This window comes from Lagenorhynchus albirostris, chromosome 3, assembly GCF_949774975.1.
Source record: "Lagenorhynchus albirostris chromosome 3, mLagAlb1.1, whole genome shotgun sequence".
NCBI classification, from domain to species: Eukaryota; Metazoa; Chordata; class Mammalia; order Artiodactyla; family Delphinidae; genus Lagenorhynchus; species Lagenorhynchus albirostris.
The window spans coordinates 114,990,335-115,004,089 of record NC_083097.1 but is presented as its reverse complement, the minus strand read 5'-3'; the positions used below and the strand labels follow the sequence as shown (position 1 = coordinate 115,004,089).

General features: G+C 38.9%; 1 protein-coding gene across 1 annotated transcript in view; it reads left to right on the top strand.

Moving 5' to 3' along the window:
- The first annotated feature begins 619 nt into the window (after positions 1–619).
- Positions 620–13,755, top strand: part of NME5 (NME/NM23 family member 5) — a 32,894-nt gene continuing 19,758 nt past the window's right edge. The window contains exons 1-4 of the mRNA XM_060146273.1: positions 620–735; positions 843–1,017; positions 7,479–7,684; positions 8,350–8,450. Coding sequence (XP_060002256.1) covers positions 889–1,017; positions 7,479–7,684; positions 8,350–8,450 — 436 coding nt within the window. The 5' untranslated portion in view covers positions 620–735; positions 843–888. The remainder of the gene's footprint in view (positions 736–842; positions 1,018–7,478; positions 7,685–8,349; positions 8,451–13,755) is intronic.

Below are 13,755 nucleotides of genomic sequence, written 5' to 3'. Positions count from 1 at the left end.
GTTTACAGAAGCTGGGAATAGAGGGGATAGCATTATCTGGTGAAATAAGGAAGGTATTTAACGTGGGTTTTCTTACATACACTGTCCGGAAGGGGCTGGGGTAGGACGAGGTAAAGTGTGTATGATTTGTCTCATCATTTATAAAGTGGAAATAATTGAAGTGTCCTTCGAATGGCTAGGAGGATGAAGTAAGATAAATTATGAGGAAAATGTTAGAAAACGTCTATTGCTTTTAAGATGTGCAAGGGGAATAAAAATGCCTGTGGCTGGTTCCCTTTCTTGAGCTAGCCAAGGGCTGCCAAGCGCTCTGCTGGAATTGGGCCTCTGCAGCCACCGTCTCTAAGCTGGGTTTCCGGTCTCCTAGCAACAACATGTGGTGACTCTCCAGGAGCCCGGGCTGAGGTGAGTGCCCAGATGAGGGTCGGATTCCGAAGGAATCTGGGGGTGCAGCCCACAGAGGGTCAGGGATTCTCCTTTCCAACCGGGCCTGACGCTAAGCTTCCCCGGGGGGTGGGGGGGTGGGGGGCGGGGTGGCGCGGGCCGGTGAGCGGCGCGGGCCGGTGAGCGGCGCGGAGGGTTGCGGACCTAGTCTCCTCCTGGGTCCCTCCAGGAGGGTCTAGGCTTTCGCCTTGCTCCTTGGTCTCTCCACCTCCATGAAAGTGCTTAGGAAAACCCACCGCAGGACTTAGAAGCAGAGTAGAAATCGTATTATTGAGACGCTTCTTGTTGAAAAAGGTATGACAGTTTCCAGCTTTATAAATTAATAAAATTAAGCACCTGATAATGCTCTTTAGTCACAATTACATTAAATTTGGGTTGGTGGGGGGTGCCTGTCATTACAGTTGATACCAGTCAAGAATCTCTTAAATTGTACACTGAAAAGCCAGAATGGAGCTATCAATGCCCCCACCTCAGATCTATGTAGAAAAGACTCTGGCCATTATCAAACCAGATATTGTTGACAAAGAGGAGGAGATACAAGATATTATTCTCAGATCTGGATTCACCATTGTTCAGGTAACTTCTGGGCAGGATCATCATGTTTTTTTTCTCTCTAGTGAATTAGGCTTTTCCTCCTTAGCTTGTAACTAAAATAGAATTTAAAATTCACTTAAGTAGAAGGTATATTTGGAAACTCTTCTTAGGCATAGGGTTATATCCCTAAACTGTTATTTTAGATTACCTTATTTTTTTAAATTAATTTATTATTATTTATTTTTATTTTGGGCTGCATTGGGTTTTTGTTGCTGCACACGGGCTTTCTCTAGTTGCAGTGAGCAGGGGCTACTCTTCGTCACAGTGCGTGGGCTTCTCATTGCGGTGGCTCCTCTTGTTGCGGAGCACAGGCTCTGGGCACGCAGGCTTCAGTAGTTGTGGCTTGTGGGCTCTAGAGCACAGGCTCAGTAGTTTTGGCGCACGGGCCTAGTTGCTCCGCGGCATGTGGGATCTTCCCCGACCAGGGCTCGAACCTGTGACCCCTGCCTTGGCAGGCGGATTCTTAACCACTGCGCCACCAGGGAAGTCCAAGATTACCTTTGATTTTACCTTTTAAAAATGTTTATGTAAATGTGTCAGCCCATTTAGATCCTTAGTATTTAGCATGAAATTTAGGTTTATTCTTATAAGTATAAAAGTTATATGTGATAATATTACAAAAGTTTTTTCACATTTCAAAAGGATATAAAATGAGAAGTAAAATTTCTTTTTCTTCCATCTCTCCTCTCCCAGCTCAAGTCCTAAACTCCAGAGAGAGGCAACCACTTAACACTTTCCTGTTCTTCCAGGATTTTTTTTATGCATTTACAAACATTTTTCCCCCATAAAGTAGGACAGTCCCCTTCCCTTGACCCCCTTTACAGAGTCCCTCAGATAGCATTCCAGATCATTACATGTGAATCTATCTCATTCTTCCTAACTTCTGTGTAATACTCTTCTGTACAGATGAGCCACAGTCTATTTACTTGGTCTTCTCTTGACTGTTCGGTGTTTTTACGCGCAGGCTCAGCGGCCGTGGCTCACGGGCCCAGCCGATCCGTGGCATGTGGGATCTTCCCAGACTGGGGCACGAACCCGTGTCCCCTGCATCGGCAGGCGGACTCTCAAACACTGCGCCACCAGGGAAGCCCCTGTTGGGTGTTTTTTGGTTGGTTTTTTTTTTCCAGTTATTTACAAACTTTTAATGTTTTAAGCCTTATACTTGTTCTGCAGGTGGTAGTTTTGAAAATGAATATAGAGTGTTGTTAAACATTATCAAATTTAAAAAAACTTAAATAGAATGGAATTTTTTTTAAACATCTTTATTGAAGTATAATTGCTTTACAATGGTGTGTTAGTGTCTGCTTTATAACAAAGTGAATCAGCTATACATATACATATATCCCCATATCTCCTCCCTCTTGCGTCTTTCTCCCATCCTCCCTATCCCACCCCTCTAGGTCACAGAGCACTGAGCTGATCTTCCTGTGCTATGCAGCTGCTTCCCACTAGCTATCTGTTTTACATTTGGTAGTGTATATATGTCCATGCCACTCTCTCACTTCGACCCAACTTACCCTTTCCCCTCCCCATGTCCTCAAGTCCATTCTCTATGTCTGCGTCTTTAGAATGGAATATTTTTAATCTTCCTTTTTTCTCTACCATCCTTATTTGAAATTTCAGTTTTTTATTCTCTAATAAATATACAGTGTCATACTGCCTATTGAATCTTTTAGAAAATAGAAAAAGGAGAAAACTCGGGCTTCCCTGGTGGCGCAGTGGTTAAGAATCCACCTGCCAATGCAGGGGACATGGGTTTGAGCCCTGGTCCGGGAAGATCCCACGTGCTGCGGAGCCACTAAACCCATGCGACACAACTACTGAGCCTGCACTCTAGAGCCCGCGAGCCCCAACTACTGAGCCCACGAGCCACAACTACTGAAGTCCGTGTGCCTAGAGCCTGTGGTCCGCAACAAGAGAAGCCACCGCAGTGAGAAGCCCATGCACTGCAACGAAGCATAGCCCCCACTCGCCGCAGCTAGAGAAAGCCCATGTGCAGCAATGAAGACCCAACACAGACATAAATAAATAAATAAATTTACTTTAAAAAAAATAAAGTCTAGGTACCGTAAAGGAAAAGATTGATAAAAGTATAAATATAGGGGCTTCCCTGGTGGCGCAGTGGTTCAGAGTCCGCCTGCTGATGCAGGGGACATGGGTTCGTGCCCCGGTCCGGGGAGATCCCACATGCCGTGGAGCGGCTGGGTCCGTGAGCCATGGCCGCTGAGCCTGTGCGTCCGGAACCTGTGCTCCGCAACGGGAGAGGCCACAACAGTGAGAGGCCCGCGTACCGCAAAAAAAAAAAAAAGTATAAATATAAAAAACTTGCACATGGCCAAATAAACATAATAAGCAAAGTCAAAACACAAATGACAAGACTTGGGAAGAAGATTTGTAATTCATATCACAAAGGCTAATCTCCCTAGTATATAAAAAGCTGCTAGAACAGGATAAAAATTCAGTTGAAAATGGGCAGTACATGTGGATGGTCACAGAAAAAGAAAAACAAATGCTTCTGAAACATAGGAAAAGATGCTCAATCTCTAAGCAGGAATAAAGCAAATTAAAATGACGCTGAGATACCATCTGGCAAGAATATAAAAGTAAATGACATAACCCCTATGGAAGGGGATCTGGCAGTTATCTATCAGTATTACAGATACATATACCCTTAAACCCAGCAGTACTCTTCTGGGAATCTCTCCTATAACCCATGTATTAATATGAAGTGACCTATATCTAGGTTATTTTTTGCAGCATTATTTATTTACAGGCAAAAGATTGAAAACAACCCGGCATTAGAAGATTGGTTAAATTGACCCTGGCGAGCCACCAAATTGAATACTATGCAACTAATTATAAACCTCTCTGTGTCCTTTTATGGAAAAAAGCAAGATGCAGAACAATGTGTAGCTACTTTCTATGATAGAAAGAGAAAAAGTAATATACATGTTTGCCGGTATTTGCAAAATGAAACTAGGAGATAAATAACCATTAAAAAATGGTTGCATATTGAGGGCGAGGAAGAACAGGCTGGGTTAGGACAGGGATGGGAATGAGATTTTTCATATAAACCTTTTTATATTGCTTTGAATTTTTTAGCCCTGTAAGTATATTACTCATTAATTTGAGAAAGAAACAAAGTATACAAATAATATAAAGTTTCCAATTTGTCTTTTAAATCCATATTTTGAAAAGAATTAGTGAAAAACTTAATAATTAAGGAGTTAATGATAACTATAAATTAAAACAGTGTTAGAAAAAAAAACTTAGTGTAAATGCTAATATTTAACACTTTCCCTAGTCAGCAAGAAGTTTCAAACCAAAGAACGCCTTGGTATATTGTACGCTTCTTTTTTGTTTTAATTGTGATAAAATATACACAACATAAAATTTACCTTTTTAACCATTTTTAAGCGTACATTTCAGGGGAATTAAGTACCTTCACACTGTTGTGCAGCCATCACCACTAACCATCTCTAGAGCTTTTTCGTCATCTCAAACTGAAACTCTGTACCCATTAAACACTAACTACCTGTTCAGCCCTCTCCTTACCCCTGGTAACTACTATTCTACTTTCTGTCTCTATGACTTTGCTATTCCAGGTGTCTCATGTCAGTGGAATCATTTGTCCTTTGTATTGTATGCTTTAAAAGTAGGCTCTATTATAGGTGGGAGTTCCTTGAACTTGAGGCTTTCTTGTTCCATCTAGGAAAAAACTCCTAAAATATGTATTCTTTCAGTAGGTGGCAGCCTTTCCTGTGTTACAAACTAATAACTCCTCTTTGTGAAAATATTTGTTGTTGTTGATTTCTATTCATTTTTTGGCCGCGGCTGCGGGATCTTAGTTCCCCTACCAGGGATTGAACCCATGCCCTTGGCAGTGAAAGCACAGACTCCTAACCACTGGACTGCCAGGGAATTCCCTCTTTGTGAAAATATTAATCTAAATTTCAAAAAAGTTTATCTGATCTAATTTTAAAGCAACTGATGGAATCACTGATTCAGTATCAACTTTAGTTTAAGATGAGCCCTTAATTTTTAAAATTACGCTGCATTAGCTAGCATACCTGCAGAATATAGCTTCCCTTGCTTGTTAAGGGGTATAATGGCAGATAAGGGCTTACAGTGCAGGAAAAAAACCACTCAAATCAATATGCATAAGAATCACAAATACTGGCATATCTTAATTTTAAATAATAGACTCAAGGATTATACTAAATCAGGCACTGTTATAACTTCTCAAATTTCTTCTATTTCTTGACTATGAATTTTAATATGAGAATAGATGTCAGCACCTTTTTTTTTTTTTTTTACAGTACTGTAACTGATCCTTGACTAGTGAGAATGTTATGTTTGTCCAGTAGAGCCTGTTCATAGCATTGCTGACTTACCTAGTAAGCATCTCTACAAGATTCTTGCTCTGGGCAGTTTAGATCCCTCTCTACAAACCAAGCAATTTTATCAAGTTTCTGAAACTTGAAGACACATGATAGTTTTGGAAGGGACTTTAAGAGGTAGGTCACTTGGTAAAATTCACACTGTACTCTCAGGAAAATCTAACCCATTTTATTTTATTTAGTTAGTTAAATAAATTTATTTATTTATTTATTTTTGGCTGCATTGGGCCTTCATTGCTGCGCTTGGGCTATTCTTTAGTTGCGGCGAGCGGGGGCTACTCTTTGTTGCAGTACACGGGCTTCTCATTGCAGTGGCTTCTCGTTGCGGAGCATGGGCTCTAGGCACGTGGGCTTCAGTAGTTGTGGCACACAGTCTCAGTAGTTGTGGCTCACGGGCTCTAGAGCGCAGGCTCAGTAGTTGTGGCGCACGGGCTTCGTTGCTCTGTGGCATGTGGGATCTTCCCAGACCAGGGCTCAAACCCATGTCTCCTGCATCGGCAGGCAGATTCTTAACCACTGCGCCACCAGGGAAGCCCTCTAACCCATTTTAGAAAGATAGATATCTGCCTTAATCTTGGAGATTTTTAGCCTTCCCCTAGTAATTTATCTCCATGTCTCATCATCCTTACTCCAGCAAGTTTTCCTTGATGTCTACTTTGAATCCCTGTATTCTATTTTGAGCCCTTTCCCTCCTGATCCACCTTTAGTGAATTTGATAAACAGTAGTAATGGAGTTATTTTTTTAAAAATGTACTCAAGGGACCTCCCTGGTGGCGCAGTGGTTAAGAACCCGCCTGCCGATGCAGGGGACACGGGTTCGAGCCCTGGTCTGGGAAGATCCCACACGCCACGGAACAACTAAGCCCATGCACCACAACTACTGAGCCTGCACTCTAGAGCCCACGAGCCACAACTACTGAGCCCACCTGCCACAACTCCTGAAGCCCATGTGCCTAGAGCCTGTGCTTCTCAACAAGAGAAGCCACTGCAATGAGAAGCCCGTGCGTGGCGACAAAGAGTAACCCCCTCTTGCCACAACTAGAGAAAAGCCCGTGTGCAGCAACGAAGACCGAACGCAGCCAAAAATAAATAAATAAATGAGATATACTCAAATAGTTGCTCTTAGGGAAAATGTGATGCTTTCTAATTGGAAGAATGACTGACTCAGCTTCTATGGTTTTTAAAATTTAATAATTCATATAGTTTCTCATTTGTGAACAAAATTAACATTTATTTGTCCCAAACATTTCATATTCTTTCAAATTAACAAACTTAATGCTAACTAATTATTCTTAAGATCATAGTGAATCAACATATTTATGGCAGAACCAGAATAAAGAATATACAACTTTCATGTTCAAGTGAAAAACTTGTTTACTGCATCATTATACTGCGTACTATTTCTAAATATGTAGGAAAATATGTAGGAAAATTTCACAATGAATAGGAAAATATCACAAATAGATAGGGAAAGATGAATTTGGAATATTCTAAAGTCCAATTTTGTTACTTTTTTTTTTTTTTTGCGGTACGTGGGTCTCTCACTGTTGTGGCCTCTCCCGTTGCGGAGCACAGGCTCCGGACGCGCAGGCTCAGCAGCCATGGCTCATGAGCCCAGCCACTCCGCGGCATGTGGGCTCTTCCCGGACCGGGGCACGAACCCGTGTCCCCTGCATCGGCAGGCGGACTCTCAACCACTGCGCCACCAGGGAAGCCCCTCAATTTTGTTGCTTTATACAAAGTATGTATTAACAGAATATTGATGACTGGCGTGTTTTTACTTTAAGAAGGAGATATGATGAATTTGTCATTAACATACCATATGTTGAAAGAGGCTGCCCAACAGGAATAGTTTTTCTTAAGTAGGTTAAATAATTCTTATTTACAGCCTACATTTAACTTTCTTATCTTGCCCTTCGTTCATAATACAAAAATAAATCTCAAATTTGTGGTCAGATTGGTACTAATTTCAAGTTATTAATGACTGAATGAGGTATTATTGAACTGTCAATAATGCTTTTGTTGATTTTGTTTCTCTTTTAGAGAAGAAAACTGCGTCTCAGCCCTGAGCACTGTAGTAACTTTTATGTGGAACAGTATGGGAAAATGTTTTTCCCCAATTTAACAGCTTACATGAGTTCTGGACCACTTGTTGCCATGATATTAGCTAGATTTAAAGCCATCTCTTACTGGAAAGAACTCTTGGGACCAAGTAATAGCTTAGTAGCTAAGGAGACACACCCAGACAGGTAACTTTCCTGGGGGAGAAATGGAATCCAACTATGAAAATGAAAAAAAAAATCTGATTTCATTGTAATAGGAATTTCCTTTAATTTGAAAGTTTTCCTAAATAACCTGATTTTTTTTGGTGGTGGTGGAGGGCTGGGTGGGGGAGGTCCATTTTGTGTTTTAACTACTTAAATGTGTATTTTAATATCAAATACCACAAAAGGTCTCAGAGAATTTTGATTTATGGTTGACTAGCCTTATTTTTCTCTCATCCTTGAATTAAACTGCCACTGGTGTAGGATTTTTCATGGGAAAATTGATATGGTATTTTATAGAATATTGGTAACGCAGGACCAGAAACTCAGATTTTCAGCATTATCATTAATGTCTGGAAACCAGAGGGCATTGAGTTCTTGCACTTTGAAAATGCATTGCTTTTTCAGTTGTCACAAAACAACACCTCTTTTTCACCCAGGTAACTCTTATTTTTCCAGTGTATCCCTCCCACAGATTTAAATATACTTGACCCTCATGTAGATAGATTTATGCTTAAATTCAAAATAGATTAAGACCTCCATATGTGAGAAGTGGCGATGCTTCTGTAAAATTCCTAAATAGAATGCATTTGTAAAAAGTAAAGAAAGTATGTCAGATTGGATGGTCATCATCTCTAACTTGCTTTTAGTCTAAGGGCAATTTATGGCACAGATGAGCTAAGGAATGCACTTCATGGAAGTAATGATTTTGCTGCAGCAGAAAGAGAAATGCGATTCATGTTTCCTGCAGGTGAGTTACACATGAGTAATTAGTTGCATCTACTTGTTTGCTTTCTCTTTTATTTTGGAGATGAAGCTGGGAAGGAAGATAACAGGGTTTTTCTCCAGTATATTCTATCATATTGTCAAATTGTAGTTACTTAACTTGAAGCCAAGAGTAGAAAACATTTTTCTCAGAACTAAATTGTGACCTCTAAGGAATATTTTGAGGAGAGTTTACTTTTTTTTCTTTCTTTTCTCTTGGGTTTTTCTTCTTCTGTGTTGTAATTCCTTTTAGTTATCCCTAAATGCATCAGTCAAATTTGTTACACTTGAAAAAGAATCTTCTTTGGAAATTATGACTGATTTGCCATTTTCTCTAACAGTTTACTGTTTGTCTAACAAACCCATGGTTTTATGAAATTAATAGTTCTCAGGCCCTCTTTTTGTTTCCAACCTGTTATGAAAGTTATAAACCTTTTATAAGTGGGTATAATAAGGAGCAGCACTGAGGTTTTTAGTTTATTTTCAGTAATATTTTTAGAGCAGAAAGGAGTTTTGGTGATTTTCATTATAAAGAAAAGTCTAAGCATTGGGCAATTTTGAATTTTTTTTGGCTTTTTTTTTTTTTCTAAGTAATTTAGACCTGTTCCTCAGTATTTTCTGCTGAAGATTTATTCAAAGAAAATTGAAAATTGTCTTGGAGATTTAAAAGTTCAGATTTTTGAGCAAAAACTGTTTTAAAGATATCTGTACACAAAAAGGATTTGCCTACTACATACTTTATTTCTGTGACAGAAGTTTCTGTCGTATCCATCCCATTAAGATATTTTTTTCGTTGGAACTGTTTATTGTGGAATATTTACACAAAAGTAGATAGCATGGTATAATAAACTCCTAATGAACCCATCACCCAGCTTCAACAATTTTGGTCAGTCTTTTTTTTCTCTAATTGAAGTATAGTTAGTTTAGTTCAGTATTATTTCATCTATAACCCCTGCTCCTACTTTTCCTGCTTCCATATTATTTTGGAGCACATCTTAAACATGAGATGTCTTTTTAATGTGGTAGATCTTTAGATTTAGTCCTACTAGTGAATTAGACTTTTCCTCCTTAGCTTTTAACTAAAATAGAGTTAAAAGCTCATTTATCTTAAGTAGAAGATATTTTTGGAAGCACTTCTTACTCATAGGGTTATATCCCTAAACTGTTATTTTAGATTGATTTTACCCATTAATTAATCCTCTAGATACAGTTAGACATTTGAGAAGCAGCAGTTGTAGGATAAAGATAAATGATTTATTACCTACTACCTTGCAGATCTCTTGCTATGAGAATGTGAAGTTCTTGAGAGAAAGTTCTCAGAGTTGATGATATGAGCTCCCTCTTGCTTAGCAGTCAGTCAGGAACTATATGCAAAACCCTATATGATGAGGAGTCACTAAAGCAAGTTACAAAGATATTCTAAAACATATTCCTAATCCTTGAAAAAGCTAGTGCTCTTCCCTTCCCTTTTAATAGGGATGGCTGATTCAAAGCCTTGCTATATTCCATTCATTCAACAAATTTATTGAGTTAACTACTGTGTGCCAGAAATACAAAGATGAATAAGATGTCTCTACTCTTTTCAAGAAGACTCTATTTTAAAAGTCTATAAAAATAAATATACAATGCAGTATATAAATTATGCCATGAAAAAGCTTTTAAAAGTACATTGAAAGTTTATCTATGTAAGAAACATGAAAACCCTTTTTAGTTTCTCATTAATTCATCCAGCCCTATTGTCGAAAATCAGTTGGCCATAAATGTAAGAATCTAATTCTAGATTCTCAGTTCTGCTTCGTTGATCTTTATTGTCTATCCTTATGTCAGTACCATACAGTCTTAATTATTGTGGTTTCATAATAGGTTTTGAAATCAGGTTAGTGGAAGTCCTCCAACTTCCAAATAATAAGTGGTCAGAGACAGATAATAAATGGTCAGCAAAAACAGAAACAAACAATCCAAAAATGAAGTTAAGGAAACAGTTTTATTCACAGTAGCATCAAAAATAAGATATTTAATAATAAATTTAACAAAAGAAGTGAAATTCTTGTGCACTGAAAAGCACAAAATGTTGCTGAGAGAAATTCAAGAATATCTAAATAAATAGACATCACTTGTTCCTGGAAGAGTCAATATTGTCAAGATGGCAGTTCTCTCCAAATTGATTGATAAATTTAATACAATCCCTATAAAAGTCTATGAATGCTTTTATGTAGAAATTGACAAGCTGATTCTAAAATTTATATGGAATTGTAAAGGATCTAGAAGAGCTAAAACAATTCTGAAAACAAAGAACAAAGTTGGAGGACCTCCACTAACCTGATTTCAAAACCTATTATGAAACCACAATAATTAAGGCAGTATGGTCCTGACATAAGGGTAGACATAAAGATCAATGAAGCAGAAATGAGAATCTAGAATTAGATTCTTACATTTATGTACAATTGATGTTCGACAAAAGTATGTAGAAAATTTGATGGAGAGAGGGTGGGCTCTTCAACGAATGGTGCAGAGACAACTGGATATCCGCATGCAAAAACAAACAAAACAACTTAGACCCTTGGTTCACACCACACACAAAATTTAACTCAACATGGATCATCAACCTAAACATAAGAGCTAAAAACATCTAGAAGAAAATATAAAAAATCTTCATTACCTTGAGTTGGACAAAGCTCTTAAATATGACATCAAAAGTATGATCTATAAAGGAAAATATTGATAAATTGGACTACATTAAAATTCAAAGCTTTTCTTCTTTAAAAGCCATCATTAAGAGTATGAAAAGGGGACTTCCCTAGTGGCACAGTGGTTAAGAATCCACCTGACAATGCAGGGGACATGGGTTTTATCCCTGGTCCAGGAAGATCCCACATGCCATGGAGCAACTAACCCCGTGCACCACAACTACTGAACCTGCATGCTATAGCCCGTGAGCCACAAATACTGAGCCCATGTGAAGCCCACACGCCTAGAGCCCGTGCTCTGCAACAACAGAAGCCACTGCAATGAGAAGCATGTGCACCGCAGTGAAGAGTAGCACCCCGCTCGCCACAACTAAAGAAAACCCACACGCTGCAACAAAGACCCAATGCAGCCAAAAATAAATAAATATATATATATATATATATATTTAAAAAGTATGAAAAGATAACGACAGACTGGGAGAAAATATTTGCAAATGATATATCAGGTAAAGCACTTGTATCCAGAATATATAAAGAACGTTTACAATTCAATACTAAGACAAACAACTGAATTAAAAACTGGGCAAAAGAATTGAATAGGCATTTCACAAAAGAAGATGAATGGCTAATAAGCACATGAAAAAGTGCTCAACATAATCATCGGGGAAATGCAAATGAAACAATGAGATACCACCTGCATACCCACTAGAATGCTATAATCAATGGCAAGGGTATAGAGATACTGGCATTCTCCATACATTATTGTAAAATGGTACAGCCACTTTGGGAAACAGTTTGGTGATTTCTTAAAATGTTAACACATCCACGTGACATGTAACTCCACTACCAGTTCTACTCCTGGCAGCATGTACCCACACAAGAAAAATGAAAACATAACTCTACTTAAACACATGTGAATATTCATGGTGGCATTATTTAATACAGCACCAAACTGGAAACAATCCAACTGTTCACCAATGGATAAACAGCATTTAGTATAGCCATACAGCGATACAATGGAATACTACTCAACAATTAAAAGGAACAGACTCCTGATACATGCTACAACATGGGTGAACCTCAAAACATTATGCAAAGTAGAAGAATCCAGGCACAAAAGACCATATATTATATGATCCATTTATCGGAAATGTCCAGAAAAGATGTTTTTAGAAAGAGAAAGAAGCTTCATGGTTGCCAAGGGCTGGGGGTGGGAGTGGTAGTGGTGAATTGCAAATGAATACAAGGAAACATTTTTGCGATGATGGAAGTTTTCTAAAACTGGACTGCGGTGAGGCTCACACAATTATAAGTTTATTAAATAAGTTGTATAGGGGCTTCCCCGGTGGTGTAGTGGTTGGGAGTCCGCCTGCCAATGCAGGGGACACGGGTTCGTGCCCCGGTCCAAGAGGATCCCACATGCTGTGGAGCGGCTGGGCCCGTGAGCCGTGGTCGCTGGACGTGCGCGTCCGGAGCCTGTGCTCCGCGACGGGAGAGGCCACAGCAGTGAGAGGCTCGCGTACCGCAAAAAAAATAAATAAAATAAGTTGTATACTTCAGTGGAAGAATTTCATGATAAGGGAATTATACCTCAATAAAACTTTAAAAAATAAAATTATAAAAAATAGATGAGGTTTCTGCTCCCATGGAGTTTATAGTTTAGTGTTCAAAAGATAGCCACTAAACAATAATTACCTATATAATTGCATAGTTATTATCTAACAGTTGCATAGTTATTGTGTGGTAAGTACTATACGGCAATTAGAGGGTATCATGAGAGACTGGTAACAAGACAGGCCCGACTGAGGAGTGACATTTTAGTTGAGATCCAAAGGATAAATAGTGGTTAACCAGAGAAAGGGAAGAACATTCTAGGAGAAGAACAGCAAGTGCTCAAGTGATGAGCAGGAAAGAATATGGTACATGGCACATATATAAACTGAAAGATTTGGAGGAAGAGACACTAAGATGAGGTTGAAGAGGTAAATAGAGGACACATAGTGTAGTCAGTGGGCCAACGTATGGAATTCTGTCTTGAATATAAGTGCAGTAAGGAATCAATGAAGCGAGAAGCAAGAAGAACTACAGTCCTGCAGCCTGTGGAACAAAAACCACATTCACAGAAAGAAAAGATGAAAAGGCAGAGGGCTATGTACCAGATAAAGAAACAAGATAACACCCCAGAAAAGCAACTAAATGAAGTGGAATTAGGCAACCTTCCAGAAAAAGAATTCAGAATAATAATAGTGAAGATGATCCAGGACCTCGGAAAAAGAATGGAGGCAAAGATCAAGAAGGCACAAGAAATGTTTAACAAAGACCTAGAAGAATTAAAGTACAAACAAACACAGATAAACAATACAATAACTGAAATGAAAACTACACTAGAAGGAATCAATAGCAGAATAACTGAGGCAGAAGAACGGATAAGTGACCTGGAAGAATGGTGGAATTCACTGCTGCGCAACAGAAGAAAGAAGAAAGAATGAAAAGAAATGAAGACAGCCTAAGAGACTTCTGGGACAACATTAAACACAACAACATTTGCATTATAGGGGTCCCAGAAGGGGAAGAGAGAGAGAAGGGACCCGAGAAAATATTTGA